Raw genomic sequence first — 14,873 nt, 5'->3', positions numbered from 1 at the left:
TAACAATTAAAACAATGGGTACTGCTTGGAGGAGCATAAATTGGCTATAAAATTGTGGCCTAATGGTACAATGGGTTAAAGGCCAGTTTTCGGTGGTCAGTAGACAGGTGATAGATGGGGGAAGGGTTGGAGGTGGGGTAGCTCTGTATGTCAGAGAGGGTATAAAGTCTAGAAAGATTGAGAGGCTAAGTGAATTGGATTCGCTTCTGGAAGTTCTATGGGTTGAAATAGGGGGGCCAAAAGGAAACTTAACACTGGGAGTTTGTTATCGCCCACCAGATCAAAAGATAGAGGAGGATTATAAAATGATGAATGCCTTAAAGATAGCAACTAGACAAAAACACTGTGTAATAATAGGTGATTTTAACTACCCACACATTGATTGGGTCAATATGTGTTCTAGCCGGGAGAAAGAGATTGAGTTTCTAGACACTCTAAATGACTGTGCTATGGAGCAGATGGTCACGGAACCTACCAGGGGAGAGGCGATCCTTGATTTGGTCCTAAGTAACACTCAAGACCTGGTGAGAGATGTAAAAGTGATTGCACCGCTTGGAAACAGTGATCATAATGTTGTTGAGTTCATCATTTGTACAAATAGAGAATTGGCCAAAAAGACTCACACAACCATTTTTAACTTTAAAAGGGGTAATTTCTCTGATATGAGGGGACACGTGGGGAGGAAACTGAAAGGAAAAGTAGAAAGGGTCAAAACAATTGGGGAAGCTTGGGATCTATTTAAAACTACGATCCTAGAAGCTCAAAAAATATATATTCCGCAGGTTAGGAAAGGCACAAACAGGTATAGGAAAAAGCCTGCATGGTTAACAAACAGAGTAATGGAGGCTGTAAAAAGTAAAAAGAATTCCTTTAAGCAGTGGAAAGCTAGTCACAGTGAGGCTGATAAAACGGAACACAGGCTATGGCAAATAAAATGCAAGTCTGAGGTCAGGCAGGCAAAAAGGGAATATGAGGAGCATATAGCAAAAAACGTAAAAACCAACAATAAAACTTTCTTCAAATACATTAGAAACAGGAAACCAGCCAGGGAGGCAGTGGGGCCCTTGGACGACCAAGGGGTAAAAGGAGTATTGAAGGATGATAGGGAAATGGCTGAGAAGCTAAATGCATTTTTTGCCTCCGTCTTCACTGTGGAAGATGAGAAGTGCTTGCCCACTCCAGAACCACTGATTTCAGGAGGGGTGTTGAAAGACCTGAGTCAGATTGAGGTGACGAGAGAGGAGGTCCTAAAACTGATAGACAACTTAAAAACTGAAAAATCACCAGGCCCAGATGGCATACATCCGAGAGTTCTGAAAGAACTCAAATGTGAACTTGTAGATCTCCTGACAAAGATATGTAATCTTTCCTTAAAATCTGCCTCCATTCCTGAGGATTGGAAGGTAGCTAATGTCACTCCCATCTTTAAAAAGGGTTCCAGAGGAGATCCGGGAAATTACAGGCCAGTCAGTCTGACGTCGATACCGGGTAAATTGGTGGAAACCATTATTAAGGAAAGAATTAGTAGGCACATAGATGAACAAAACCTATTGAGGCAGACTCAGCACGGTTTCTGTAAGGGAAGATCTTGTCTCACTAACCTGTTAGTGTTCTTTGAGGGGGTGAACAAACATGTGGACAAGGGGGATCCAATAGATATTATTTACCTTGACTTCCAGAAAGCTTTTGATAAAGTTCCTCATCAAAGGCTCCTAAGTAAGCTCAAAAATCATGGGATAGAAGGACAAGTCCTTTTATGGATCAAAAACTGGCTAGTTCATAGAAAACAGAGAGTGAGTGTAGGTGGGCAATTTTCTCAGTGGAGGGTGGTAAGCAGTGGGGTACCGCAGGGATCAGTACTTGGTCCACTGCTTTTTAACTTGTTCATTAATGATTTGGAGATGGGAGTAAGCAGTGAAGTGGCTAAATTTGCGGATGATACAAAGTTGTTCAGGGTGGTGAAAACCAGTGAGGATTGTGAGGCACTCCAAGGGGATCTGTCAAGGATGGGCGAGTGGGCGTCAACATGGCAAATGGGGTTCAATGTGGCCAAGTGCAAGGTGATGCACATTGGAGCCAAAAATCCTAAATATAAATACACATTGATGGGGTCTGAACTGGCAGAGACTGAGCAAGAGAGAGATCTTGGAGTTGTAGTGGATAACTCACTGAAAATGTCGAGACAGTGTGTGACTGCAATAAAGAAGGCCAATGCTATGCTGGGGATTATTAGGAAGGGTATTGAAAACAGATCAGCCAATATAATAATGCCCCTATATAAATCAATGGTGAGACCTCATTTGGAATACTGTGTGCAGTTCTGGTCACCACACCTTAAAAAGGATATTATAGCTTTGGAAAAAGTGCAGAAAAGGGCAACTCGAATGATAAAAGGGTTGGAACACTTTCCCTATGAGGAAAGGTTAAAGCGCTTAGGGCTCTTTAGCTTGGAGAAAAGACGACTGAGGGGTGACATGATCGAGGTTTATAAGATTATGCATGGGAAAGAGCAGGTAGAGAAAGAGGTACTTTTCTCCCTTTCTCACAATACAAGAACTCGTGGGCACTCCATGAAACTGCAGAGCGGTCGGGTTAGAACGGATAAAAGGAAGTACTTCTTCACCCAAAGAGTGATTAACACTTGGAATTCACTGCCACAGGAAGTGGTGGGTGCTACGAGCATGGACGGCTTCAAAAGGGAATTAGATAAGCATATGGAGCAGAGGTCCATCAGTGGCTATTAGCCACAAGGTATAGCTAGGGGCTCTGGGGCAAGTGATGCTCTGTCTTCTTGGTGCTTGGGGGGGGTCAACAGTGGGAGGGCTTCTAATGTCCTGGCCCCACTGCTGGACCTCCTGATGGCACTGGTATTTCTGGCCACTGTGTGACACAGAGTGTTGGACTGGATGGGCCTTTGGCCTGATCCAACATTGGCGTCTCTTATGTTCTTATGTTCTTATGACTGACCCAGGGTCACACCAGCAGCTGCATGTGGAGGAGTGGGGAATCAAACCCAGTCCGCGCTCCTAACCCCTACACCAAACTAACCATTGCATCATGCACAGTATGGTCAATTTACAAAAAGCTTTATTACAAGTTGTTGTCCATGGGAAAGAATTTGTGTATGTAGGAGCTGTGTGAGCCATTCTGAACGTATGGATACCCTTGTGGTGAATTAAATTGTGAGAAGTTCATTGAAAATTGAAGTTTGACAAAGACCATTCTCGAAACGAACGCAGATACACTCGAGAAGTGTTCGTCCTGTTCCTGTGCTGTACATCTGTTGGCACCTGTTGAAAACAAGTATTAAATTACATCATGGAAATTTGAATATTTTTCATTGAATATTTTTGTATATATCTTAGTGAACTTTTTCAGCAATATAATTTGAACTCAAGACTGTCAGATCTGAATCCAGCATTCTGTGGGTTGGGTCTCCCCAAGGAGGGGACGAGGGTCATCCACTAACATCCCTTCAAATCCCGGCAACAGACAGGGATGTCAAAGACTTTCTTGCAATCTGATCCCCTCCCCCTGCAGTCCTTCGACGAGAGCGGAAGACGCAACACAACAACGTCGGCCATGACGACCACAATCAGCTTTCGGGTGTTCTCCAGCCTGGACGATGGGATGGGATGCGCTGAGGTGGATCGAATCCTTGATGCCTGGCATGAAGAGGGAATAGAGAACAGCCATGAGATCTTGAAGGTAACCCTTTCTTTGCCATCGGATGTTCAGACACCTCGGAAGTTAGTGAAATTTAATCCATCCCCCTGATGTGTCTTGGGAGTCACACGGGCAGGAAAATGCGGGGGGGGGGGAGCATGGCTGTTTGGCCCGGAGCAAAATAACGCGCGGTTGCGCGATCAGAGGTCCGTAGAGGTCCCGTGGTTAGGGGGGAGGTGCCAATCACAGGACAATCCTGCGGCACGGCAAAGAAGCAGCCTCTCTAGCAGGGCTGCAGAGGAATGCAAACTGTGTCCTCCGTCCGGTCCCCTCCAGGAGGAGCTTCAGCCGGGCCGCCCTCCCGCCATGCCCCCCCTGCACCTCCCCCTCTGCCGCCCGGTGCAGAGAGTTTCTCGCGAGCAGGCCGAGCCAGGAGTGGGGGGGGTATGGAAAAGAGGAGGGGGCTGTGTTGTTTGTTTTTAAACGAAGTGTGTGCATGCGCCGTTGGGTGCTTGTGCGCATCCCGTGGAGACTTGGGAAAAAAACACCTTTATGCGAGGGGACATGGGCGGGCGCCAGATGCCACGACCTACCACCGGAAACGCCATCAGGCGCCCGCCCTTGCCCCGCGGTTTCCGGAAACTAGTACCTCGGAGGTACTAGTTTTTTACCCCACATCTTCGGCAGGAAGCCTCGGGTTCGCCACGGGAGCTCTACGCTTCCCAGATGTGGCGCTGTCATCGCGCCCGGAAAATCTGTAGCATGGCTAATGCTCCGTGTGACCGCAGCCTTATTCTGCCAGGCTCCTGGCATCACAGGCATAATTTCCAGAACTTTTCCATTCTACTGGGAAGACACGCACAACTTTTCATTTTCCACAATCCGTTGGAGACACTTGAGGCCATTCGTTAAGATAAATACATGCCGGGTTTGGTGTCATAATTCTGCTCTTTCTGAGATAATGCAATATTTTATTGTCACTCATTAGGTAACCAATTAGGAGAGTTGCAGTGGCGTACCAAGGGGGTAGAGGGGCAATTTAAGGAAGGCCTTTGAATTGGGCCCTTGAAGCCCTCCATCCGAACCTCGTCCCTTTTATTTTTTAAGATGCAGTTCTGGCTGCAGCCCCTTGGGGCGCAGGGAAGTCTGAGCAGAACAAAAAGCTCTAGGATCGGCTGAGCTTCCCTATTCTCCAAGACTCAAGCAAACTTCCTTAATAGATCGTGCTGATAGCTGCTACAGTAATTGCATGTCATTTTCTCCAATCATCTGGCCTTTCTCTCTCCCTTTCCTTGCACCAAGCTCAGCCAGGTCTTGCAAAGCAGTAGTTTAGGGTGTTGCAGCAAGATAACCTTTCCCTCTCTTAATCTCTCCCTCTTTTCCGCACATTTCTCATTCATTTCTGTCTCCCTTCACCTAATTTTTCTCCCCCCCCCCTATTTTCACTTCTTCGTCTCAAGACTTTCTCATCCCTATCCTGCTTTGTGACAGCATGTATTTACGAGTAGTATAGTAGCAAAACTTTGTTAATATTATGCTGGGTACTCTGTACAAAAATGCCCCCCCCCTTCAGTTTCTTCTGGAGAGATTCTCTGGTGTGACCAGGGGTCATTTCCTGCAGGAGCGCACAGGAGCGGAGCTCCGGCAGTAAAGAGGCCAGGGAGCGGGCACATGCAACAAGCCACACCCCCTGCTCCCAGCAGCCCTGGGCCACGAAGAGCAAGAAGCAGCCCTCCTTTCCTTCTCTCCTTTCCTTCCTTATTTCCTTCTCTCCCTCTTTCCCTCTTTCCCTCCTTCTTTCCTCCTTTCTCTCTTTCTTTCTTACAATCTCTTTTCCCTTCCCCTCCCCACAACAGACACTCTGTGAGGGAGTTGGGGCTGAGAGAGCTCTGACAGAAACTGCTCTTTTTCAAGAACAGGTTCGAATCCCCACTCATGCCATGGAAGTTTGCTGGGTGACCTTGGGTCAGTCATATTACTCTCAGCCTAGCCCTGACCTGGATAGCCCCAGGGTCGCCTGATCTTGTCAGGTCTCAGAAGCAAGTTTGGTGTAGTGGTCAGGAGCGCGGACTCTAATCTGGGAGAACCAGGTTTGATTCCCCACTCCTCCACATGCAGCTGCTGGGGTTACCTTGGGTCAGTCACAAGTTCTCTCAGAGCTGTTCTCTCAGGAGCAGTCCTCTCAGAGCTCTCTCAGTCCCACCTACCTCCCAGGGTGCCCGTTGTGTGGAGGGGAAGGGAAAAGAGATTGTAAGCCGCTCTGAGAGTCCGTAGTGAAGGGCAGGGTATAAATCTAATCTCCTCCTCCTCCTCCTGGGTTTGATTCCCCACTCCTCCACTTGCAGCTGCTGGATGACCTTGGGCAAGCCATAGTCCTGTCAGAGCTGTTCTCTCAAGAGCAGTCCTCCAAAGAGCTCTCTCAGCCCCACCTACCGCACAGGGTGCCTGTTGTGGGGAGGGGAAGGGAAAGGAGTTTGTAAGCCGCTCTGAGACTCCTTTGCGTAGGGAAGGGCAGGGTAGAAATCCAATCTCCTCCTCCTCCTCCTCCTCTTCTTCTTCTTCTCCACAATGGCTCTCATGATGGAATAGCATGTTGAATACAAGGAATTTTTCACTGTTTACATTTCTTTTCTGGCCATGGAAACAAAGTCCGGGTCCAGTGACACCTTTAAGACGATCCTTTGTTCTGCTGCCTTAGACCAGCACGGCTAACCCCCTGAATCTACTGCACAGTTGTTTAGAAGCTCCGATCATAACCTGCTCAAAGGACAAAGGTGTCTTTAAACAAGGGGCCATCTTTGCATCTTGCTTTTCCGACAGGCCTTAGATTTCAGCTTGGATGGGAAAGTTAACCTGAGCGAGCTCACACTGGCCCTGGAAAACGAGCTCCTCGTAACGAAGAATGGGATCTACCAGGCGGCGCTCGCGAGTTTCAAAACGGAGATCAGGCATCTGATGTAAGTATTGGGTGTGTGTGTGTGATTTTATTCCCTTAAATTTCCACAGTGAGTTTTCACAACATTTTCAGATGAGCAACAAGAGATTTCAGACAAATTAGACAAATCAGCTTCCCGAAAAACGATATCTGCCCTCAGAAAGCTCCATAAACGGCTTTATTATGAATGCTGAACAAAATGGTCTTGAAAGGCTTGGGAAAACAGCTTTCATCTCCAGCAGAAGGGGATTCCTCTCTGAAAGTGGGGTGCGGGAGTGGCAGACCTAGGGTTGCCAACTCTGGTTTGGGAAATCCCTGGAAATTTGGGGATGGAGCCTGAGGATCCAGAGGAGAAGAAGAGATTGGATTTATACCCCGCCCTTCACTACCCAAAAGAGTCTCAGAGCGGCTTACAAACTCCTCTCCCTTCCCCTCCCCACAACAGACACCCTGTGAGGTAGGTGGGGCTGAGAGAACTCTGACACAAACTGCTCTTTTTCAAGGACCGCTCTTATAAGAACTATGGCTTGCCCAAGGTCATCCAGCCAGGTACAAGTGGAGGAGTGGGGAATCAAACCCCGTTCTCCCAGATTAGAGCCCACACACTTAACCACCACACCAAACCAGAGACCTCAGTGGGGTACCATGCCAGAGAGTCCGCCCTCCAAAGCATCCATTTTCTCCTGGGGAAGCTGATCTCTGTAGCCTGGAGACCAGTTGTCATCAATGCTCCCTCTAAGCCGTGGAGTCTTGTGAGCAAAAATTCTACTCTGCAAGCGACCGGCACGAAAGTTGTGAGCGAGCGATTGGGCTCCTTGGAAGGATTAGAATTTACAGTTCTCAGGCTTTCATTAATGCGACCAAGCTGTACGTTTTCACAGGTTGGTTGCAGCCTGTTTGGGCTGAGCGTTAATTAAAAACACCTGGTGGCCTTGACCAGCTGCATAAGATGCCTTTACCTGGCTGCCAGCTAACAACCGGGGGGAAATCTGACTATGCCCTGATTGGCAGGAGGTGGCTACCTAACTGGGCAGTAGTCACATAAGAAACAAACAGAGGCTGAGGCCTCCGGGACTTCAAGCTGAAAGGCTGCGGACTGTGCCCGTGGGAGTGGACTCTCTTTCTTAAGCCTTCGGGTGAGAAAGCCAGGTCGCAAGATTACCCCAGTGAACGAAGCCACCAAGGAGTTAATGCTTCAGGCTCAGCCTCTGCCCAGTGCAAGTATAGCGTCGTTGTTTTTTTTTTGCCATTGCTGTAATTTGTGAGTGGTTTCTTCTGAGCAAACACTCTTTGTTATTTGAAGGATTCAAATAAATGCAGAGGTATTTTTTAACCTACCACGCCGGGAGTGTCTGTCTGCATCCTCGAGAGGAACCCAGAGCCTCAGCAAAGGACCAGGACCCAGTGAGAACCCCAAGGACCCAGGTGGCTGTGAGCTCAGCGCCTGAGAACGGGGGAGTGTTTGTCCTTGGTCCAGACACTCCTGCATCAATTAGTTTGCTCTGGAGCCCTCCTTCCCGAGCTCGGACAGAAACCTGTGAGCCAGAGGCTAAAAAACTGTGAGCAAGCTCACACTAACTCAGCTTAGAGGGAACGCTGGTTGTGGTTCTGGGAGACCTCCAGCCACCCCCTGGAAGTTGGCTACCTTAGGCAGGACCTGGGAATGCCTCTCTGCACACACCAATCATGCTTGACCCCCCCCCCCAGCAGACTGGTGAAGCCCGGAACCATTAATCAACATTGAAACCCCACCCCCAAATGGCCTGGGACCCTCATACATTTGGGACCGCCTCTCCCAGCATGATCCTTCCCGACTTCTCTGATCTCAATCTCGGCATTTATTGAAGGTCCCTGGTCCACAAACTGTCCGCCTTGTGTCAACGAGGTCGAGGGCCTTCTCAGTGGCGGCCCCTGTCCTGTGGAACCAGCTGCCCAAAGAGGTGAGTGCCTTGAGAGAGCCAGTTTGGTGTCGTGGTTAAGTGTGCGGACTCTAATCTGGGAGAACCGGGTTTGATTCCCCACTCCTCCACTTGCACCTGGCTGGATGACCTTGGGCAAGCCATAGATCTGGCACAGCTGTCCTTGAAAAAGAGCAGTTTCTGTCAGAGCTCTCTCAGCCCCACCCACCTCACAGGGTGTCTGTTGTGGGGAGGGGGAGGGAAAGGAGTTTGTAAGCCACTCTGAGACACCTTTGGGTAGTGAAGAGCGGGGTATAAATCCGATCTCTTCTCTCTTCTTCTTGAGAGACCTCCCAAGGTTCCGCAGGGCATGCGAGGCTGCTCTTTTTGGGGCGGTCTTTGGGTGATTGTGACCCAGGTGGCATTCTTCGGCTGCGTGTTCACCTTCAGGCATCCTACCCTGCTTGATAGTGGATAGATTTTAATGGGGACAGCTTTCTTTTTTTTCCACGACATATTTTATTAATTTTCAAGTAGTACAACAAAATACAAACATTATAACATTAAGTGTACATTTGAACATTTTGCATTTGAAACAGTTTAACATATAAAGTTAAGCAATAAACTATAATACTTAAGTCGATTCTTCCTACTGAGAGTAGTGTGTTCTTGTTCAATGAAAATTTTTTAGGGTAAATTATTGTCAGTACAGTTGGGAGAGGAGCTGCGGTGGCTCAAGGGGTTAAGACGCTGAACTGCAGGCTGTGGAAGGTCGGTAGTTCAGCAGTTCGAGACCCGGGTGTGCCGCATGACGGAGTGAGCTCCCGTCTCTAGTTCCAGCTCCTGCCAACCTAGCAGTTCGAAAGCAAGAAATTGCAAGTAGATAAATAGGTACCACTTCGGTGGGAAGGTAACAGCGTTCCGTGTGCCTCGGCGTCTAGTCATGCTGGCCACATGACCACGGAAACGTCTTTGGACAGCGCTGACTCTTCAGCTTTGAAACGGAGATGAGCACCGCAACCCTAGAGTCGGATTCGACTGGCTTTCGAGCAAGGGAACCTTTACCTTTACCTTACAGTTGGGAGAAAGAAAAGCATGTACATTTTGTACATATTCAATTACATAGAGCAGAAGTATTTGATTTACCACAGCCACAAATCATCTATCACTTTGGGAGTATCAGTATGATTAGTTAAATACTCTAAAAGAGGGAACCAAGTTGCTACAAATGAGGTAGGAGCGGGTATTTTGTCAAAGCGCGTAAGATTATCCGAGAGTTTTGCCATAATATATAAATCCCACAACTTATTGTGCCACTGTGTAAGAGTGGGATGGGGACAGATTTTTCATTGTGTTCTGTTTTAAAGATTATTTATTGTATCTCGGTATTTTTTTGATTTATTTTTTAATTCACTGTATTTTATACACTGTTAGCCGCCCTGAGTCCCGTTTGTGGAAGAGGGAGGGGGGTATAAATTCGATTTTTAAAAAAGAAACAAAAATAAATAAACCAGTCTTAATTAAGTAGCTGAGCCCAGGGTGGGTCCTCCACTTGCACCTGCTGATGTGACCTTGGGTCAGTCACAAGCTCTGGCACAGCTGTTCCTGAAAGAGCAGTTTCTGTCAGAGCTCTCTCAGCCCCACCCACCTCACAGGGTGTCTGTTGTGGGAAGGGATGGGGAAAGGAGATTCTAAGCTGCTCCGAGACTCCTTCGGGTAGTGAAAGGCAAGGTCTAAATCCAATCTCTTCTTCTTCCAGCTCTGTGGTTCTATGAGAAGCTGGCTCCTGCCAATCCAAACCTTCTCTGGTCCACATTCACCTCCCCCCATATGCTCCTGTACTCTCCCTTCCTTTACCACTCCCCAGCATATGACAGAGATGACGCCTCCAGGTACCTTGCAAGCAGTGTGAGGCAGGGACCTGTCTTTTTCACTTCTGTTGGTCTTGAGACCCAGTACGGTATGCAGAATCAGGCTAGGAACAGGGAGACCCCGGGTCGAATCCCCAACTCTGCCATGGAAGCTCCCTGGGTGGCCTTGGCCCAGTCCTGCACTCAGCCTCACCTGTCCTCACAAGGCTGCGAGAATAAAATGGGGAGAGGAGAAAGACCTACACAGCTTTGGGTCCCCAAAGAGAGAAGGGCACGCTGCTATAAGTAAGTGAGATAAAGGAGAAATATGAGACATTCAAGGTAAAGGTAAAGGTTCCCTTGCTGGAGAGCCAGTCGAATCCGACTCTAGGGTTGTGGTGCTCATCTCCGTTTCAAAGCCGAGGAGCCAGCGCTGTCCGAAGACGTTTCCGTGGTCATGTGGCCGGCATGACTATCTTCTTCTTCTTCTTCTTCTTCTTCTTCTTCTTCTTCTTCTTCTTCTTCTTCTTCTTCTTCTTCTTCTTCTTCTTCTTCTTCTTCTTCTTCTTCTTCTGGTGATCTACCCACTCCCCTTATCCTCCTCCCCCCCCAGGAGGCTGTGAAAATTTTTAGCCTTAAACGCTTTTCTGCCACCCTGAGCAGAGCGTTTTTATGTATTAACTGTTCTTTATTGTAGGTTTTAACTTTTCAGTTTTGGTAGCCTTGTATTCTGCAGTATGTCATTATATTGAATTTTACGGTCAGCCGCCCTGAGCCCCGCTTTCTGGGAAGGGCGGCCTAAAAACCAAATGGATAAATAAATCTTGTGAAGGAGTGCCGCTTGGTGCGGTCATCGTCAGCTGTGGCCAGAGGAAGGAACTGCAGAGACACCAGCCGTGACATGCGAGGGAACGGCCATTCACCTATCGGGGCGGTCGTGGTGATTCTGGAACAAAAGTCCAGGATGGGGCCTCAGAATTCCCAAAACGAATCCTAAAACCCTGCAGTCCGGAGACCCTTTTCACACATCCAGAAGAGGAAGAAGAGGAGATTGGATTTATACCCCGCCCTTCACTACCCAAAGGAGTCTCAGAGGGGCTTACAAACTCCTTCCCCTCCCCCTCCCCACAACAGACTCCCTGTGAGGTAAAAGAATAAGAGGAGATTGGATTTATACCCCGCCCTTCACTACCCAAAGGAGTCTCAGAGGGGCTTACAAACTCCTTTCCCTTCCCCTCCCCACAACAGACACCCTGTGAGGTAGGTGGGTCTGAGAGAGCTCTGACAGAAACTGCTCTTTTTCAAGGACAGCTCTTATCCGAACTACGGCTTGCCCAAGGTCATCCGGCAGCTGCAAGTGGAGGAGTGGGGACTCGAACCCGGTTCCCCCAGATTAGAGTCCGCGCTCCTAACCACAACACCAAACTGGCTCTCAAATTGCCACGCCAGGTGTGCCCCATCCTTTACCTGTGCATTTGATTCCCCCCCCCCAAAAAAAATGCAAAACGTTTGCATCTGTGTTTGTTGAATTTAATATTAGTTTAATGCCAGCTTTCCAACCTGCCTAGACCATTTCGGATTTTATTTCTATCTTCTAAGTTGTTCGCTCGTGCTCCATTTTGTGTCCTTTGCTGGTTTGGTGAGGATTCGATCAATGGTTGAATATCCCCCCCCCCTTCTTTAGGGAACGGGTGGACCAGGTGGTTAGAGAAAAAGCAAAGCTGCGCTTGGACCTGGAGAAAGCAGAGAAACTGAAGTCGCTGATGGCCTCCGAAGTGGACGACCACCATGCTGCCATTGAACGTCGAAACGAGTACAACCTGAGGTCGGTTTTGCTCCCAGGTCTGTCCACCCCCTCCGTTGGATTGCCAACTCCTGGAGGGAACTATCCCACTTCCTGCCACTAGGGTATCTGTGCCACCAGTCCTGTTGGGGCTTGCCTGCTAGGTGGGGCAGACTTCTAACCCCCCTTCTTAACCTGAGGCCCCGCCTCTGGTCTCCTGCTACCCAGTGCCTGGTTACCACAGGAACCAATTACATCTTTGGGGTTCCCCTCTGGAGGGTTGGCACTGGGTGCCTTGACTGCTTTCCTCCCACTCTAGGGACCCCTCCCGCAAAACAATAGTGTGTCCCAGCGGCTGAGGGAAACTATGTGGTACAGAGAACCACCACCAGCATCACAGAGTGCAATATTTATTTAAAAAGAAAATGTTTACGAACATGCTTTAGCACCACACCCAAATCAGCACACGGAAGAACCAAAGAATAGTGGTTATAAGCGCATCCTCTTTCCCTCTCCTCTACACAAACCCTAACTGATGTTAACAATAGGGTAGGCGCCTAGTCTTAGAAAGCTGCAAATTCTCTAAAGCTCTTTCATTACCTTCCAGCTCCCTGCAGGCCTTCCCCATACTGCATGGTCAAAGATGTCGGCTGGCCTGCAGACCAGAGCTCGGCAGCCTGTTCTCTTCCAAGGACCAGCACACAAGAGAGCACTAGGGTAACTTATTGACACCACCTATGTCTCCACCCACTTTATATCTCTTCTTCCACCCTCCTGACCTGGTCCACCCAGGTTGCAGGTGCATCCTGGGAGCCCTCCTAGAAGGCATTCTGGGAAGTCTCCAGAAGTCACCCAGAGATCCCTAACACCAAATCCCTCAGTTGACTTTGCTAGCAGAGTCATTATTTTATTTATTTAATTCAGTTCTTATCCCACCCTTCCTGCCGAAGCAGGCTCAGGACGGCTCACATGAAAAGTTATAATACAATAAAACACAAATCTGTTACATACAAAACACCTCATGAAATTCATAGACGTTGCAGATACAATTCGCGAGTAGATAACCGTTAAAGTGCTAGTGGCAGTAACCAGGGGTCATTTCGTAGAAAAAGAGGTACAGGAGCTCATTAGCATAACTTCTTTGCATATGCCACACCCCCTGACATCCCCAGAAGTGTGTCAGAAGGCAACACCCACCGCTCAGGCTCCACTGGACTGGTCTGGATTGCTAGCTGTTGGGGGGGGGCATGCATATCTGTCCTCGCAGGGGAGGGAGAGCTTGTACCTGAATAAAACTTGGTCTTAAAGGTGCCACTGGCCTGTTTTGGACTGGAGGGGTGGGGTGGGGGGCTCTGCAACTTACCTGGCTGCTTCTTGCTCTGACTGTGGGCTGCTGGGAGCAGGGGGCGGGGCTTGTTGCATGTGCCCGCCCCCTGGGCTCTTTACTGCCGGAGCTCCACTCCTGTGCGCTCCTGCAGGAAATGACACCTGGCGGTAACTATTGGCCATGATGTTGCAGATATAGCAGAAAGTATGGCCAAAAGATGTCACTGTTGACATCGCAGGCAGATGCTGTTGTCATGAAGGGCCTCATCCCAGTTCAATGTTGTCAGTAGCGGCTCCCAATCCAAAGGCTTGGTGGAAGAGCTCCGTTTTGCAGTTCCTGATGTCTTCCGGGAGCTCATTCCACCAGTATGGAGACACTACTGAGAAGGCCCTGGCCCTAGTAGAGGCCAGTTTGGCATCTTTCGGTCCAGGGAAAGTCAGGCGGTTTTGGGATATTTGAGCTAGTTCTAGAATAGCTATAACGGTGAACTAACAGGCCATTGACACTGGCTTCCCGCTACTTGGAAAGGAAAAAACTCGCACTTGTAAAATACAGAAAGGGGGGGGCGGGGTTCTCCACACTGACCTTGATGAACCAAGGGTCTGATTCAGTACAAGGCAGTTTCATGTGCTCAGCTGCATTTAGGGGAGGGGCCTTGGCTCAGTGGTAGACCATCTGCTTGGCACTCAGAAGGTCCCAGGTTCAGTCCCCGGCACCTCCAGTTAAAAGGACCAGGCAGCGGGTGACGTGAAAGGCCTCTACCTGAGACCCTGGAGAGCGGCTGCCAGTCTGAGCAGACAATGCTGACTTTGATGGACCAGTGTTCTGATTCAGTATAAGGCAGCTTCATGTTTCTGGTCATACGTGTCGCACTGAATGCCTGACTTGCTGGAGTTTCGACACAGTTAGGGCGCTTAAGAACATAAGAGAAGCCAGTGTTGGATCAGGCCAGTGGCCCATCCAGTCCACCACTCTTCTGTCACACAGTGGCCAAAAATACCAGGTGCCATCAGGAGGTCCAGTAGTGGGGCCAGGACACTAGGAGCCCCCTCCCACTGTTGCCCCCACCCCAAGCACCAAGAATACAGAGCATCACTTGCCCCAGACCGAGAGTTCCTTTCTATATCTTGTGGCTAACAGCCACAGATGGACTTCTGTTCCATATGTTTATCCAATTCCTTCTTGAAGCCATCCATGCTTGTAGCCGCCACCACCTCCTGTGGCAGTGAAGTCCACATGTTGATCACCCTTTGGGTGAAGAAGTACTTCCTTTTATCTGTTCTAACCTGACTGCTCAGCAATTTCATGGAGTGCCCACGAGTTATTGTATTGTGAGAAAGGGAGAAAAGTACTTCTCTCTCAACCTGCTCTATCCCATGCATAATCTTGTAAACCTCGATCATGTCACCCTTCA

At 48.8% G+C, this 14,873-nt stretch overlaps 1 protein-coding gene across 1 annotated transcript in view; it reads left to right on the top strand.

Moving 5' to 3' along the window:
- NIN (ninein) overlaps positions 1 to 14,873 on the top strand; it is a 141,506-nt gene that overhangs the window by 64,791 nt on the left and 61,842 nt on the right. The window contains exons 7-9 of the mRNA XM_015420614.1: positions 3,541 to 3,708; positions 6,487 to 6,623; positions 12,034 to 12,174. Coding sequence (XP_015276100.1) covers positions 3,541 to 3,708; positions 6,487 to 6,623; positions 12,034 to 12,174 — 446 coding nt within the window. The remainder of the gene's footprint in view (positions 1 to 3,540; positions 3,709 to 6,486; positions 6,624 to 12,033; positions 12,175 to 14,873) is intronic.

This window comes from Gekko japonicus, unplaced genomic scaffold (assembly GCF_001447785.1).
Source record: "Gekko japonicus isolate JY-2015 unplaced genomic scaffold, Gekko_japonicus_V1.1 scaffold908, whole genome shotgun sequence".
NCBI classification, from domain to species: Eukaryota; Metazoa; Chordata; class Lepidosauria; order Squamata; family Gekkonidae; genus Gekko; species Gekko japonicus.
The sequence above is the reverse complement of the archived record's forward strand: the minus strand, read 5'-3'. Positions and strand labels throughout refer to the sequence as shown.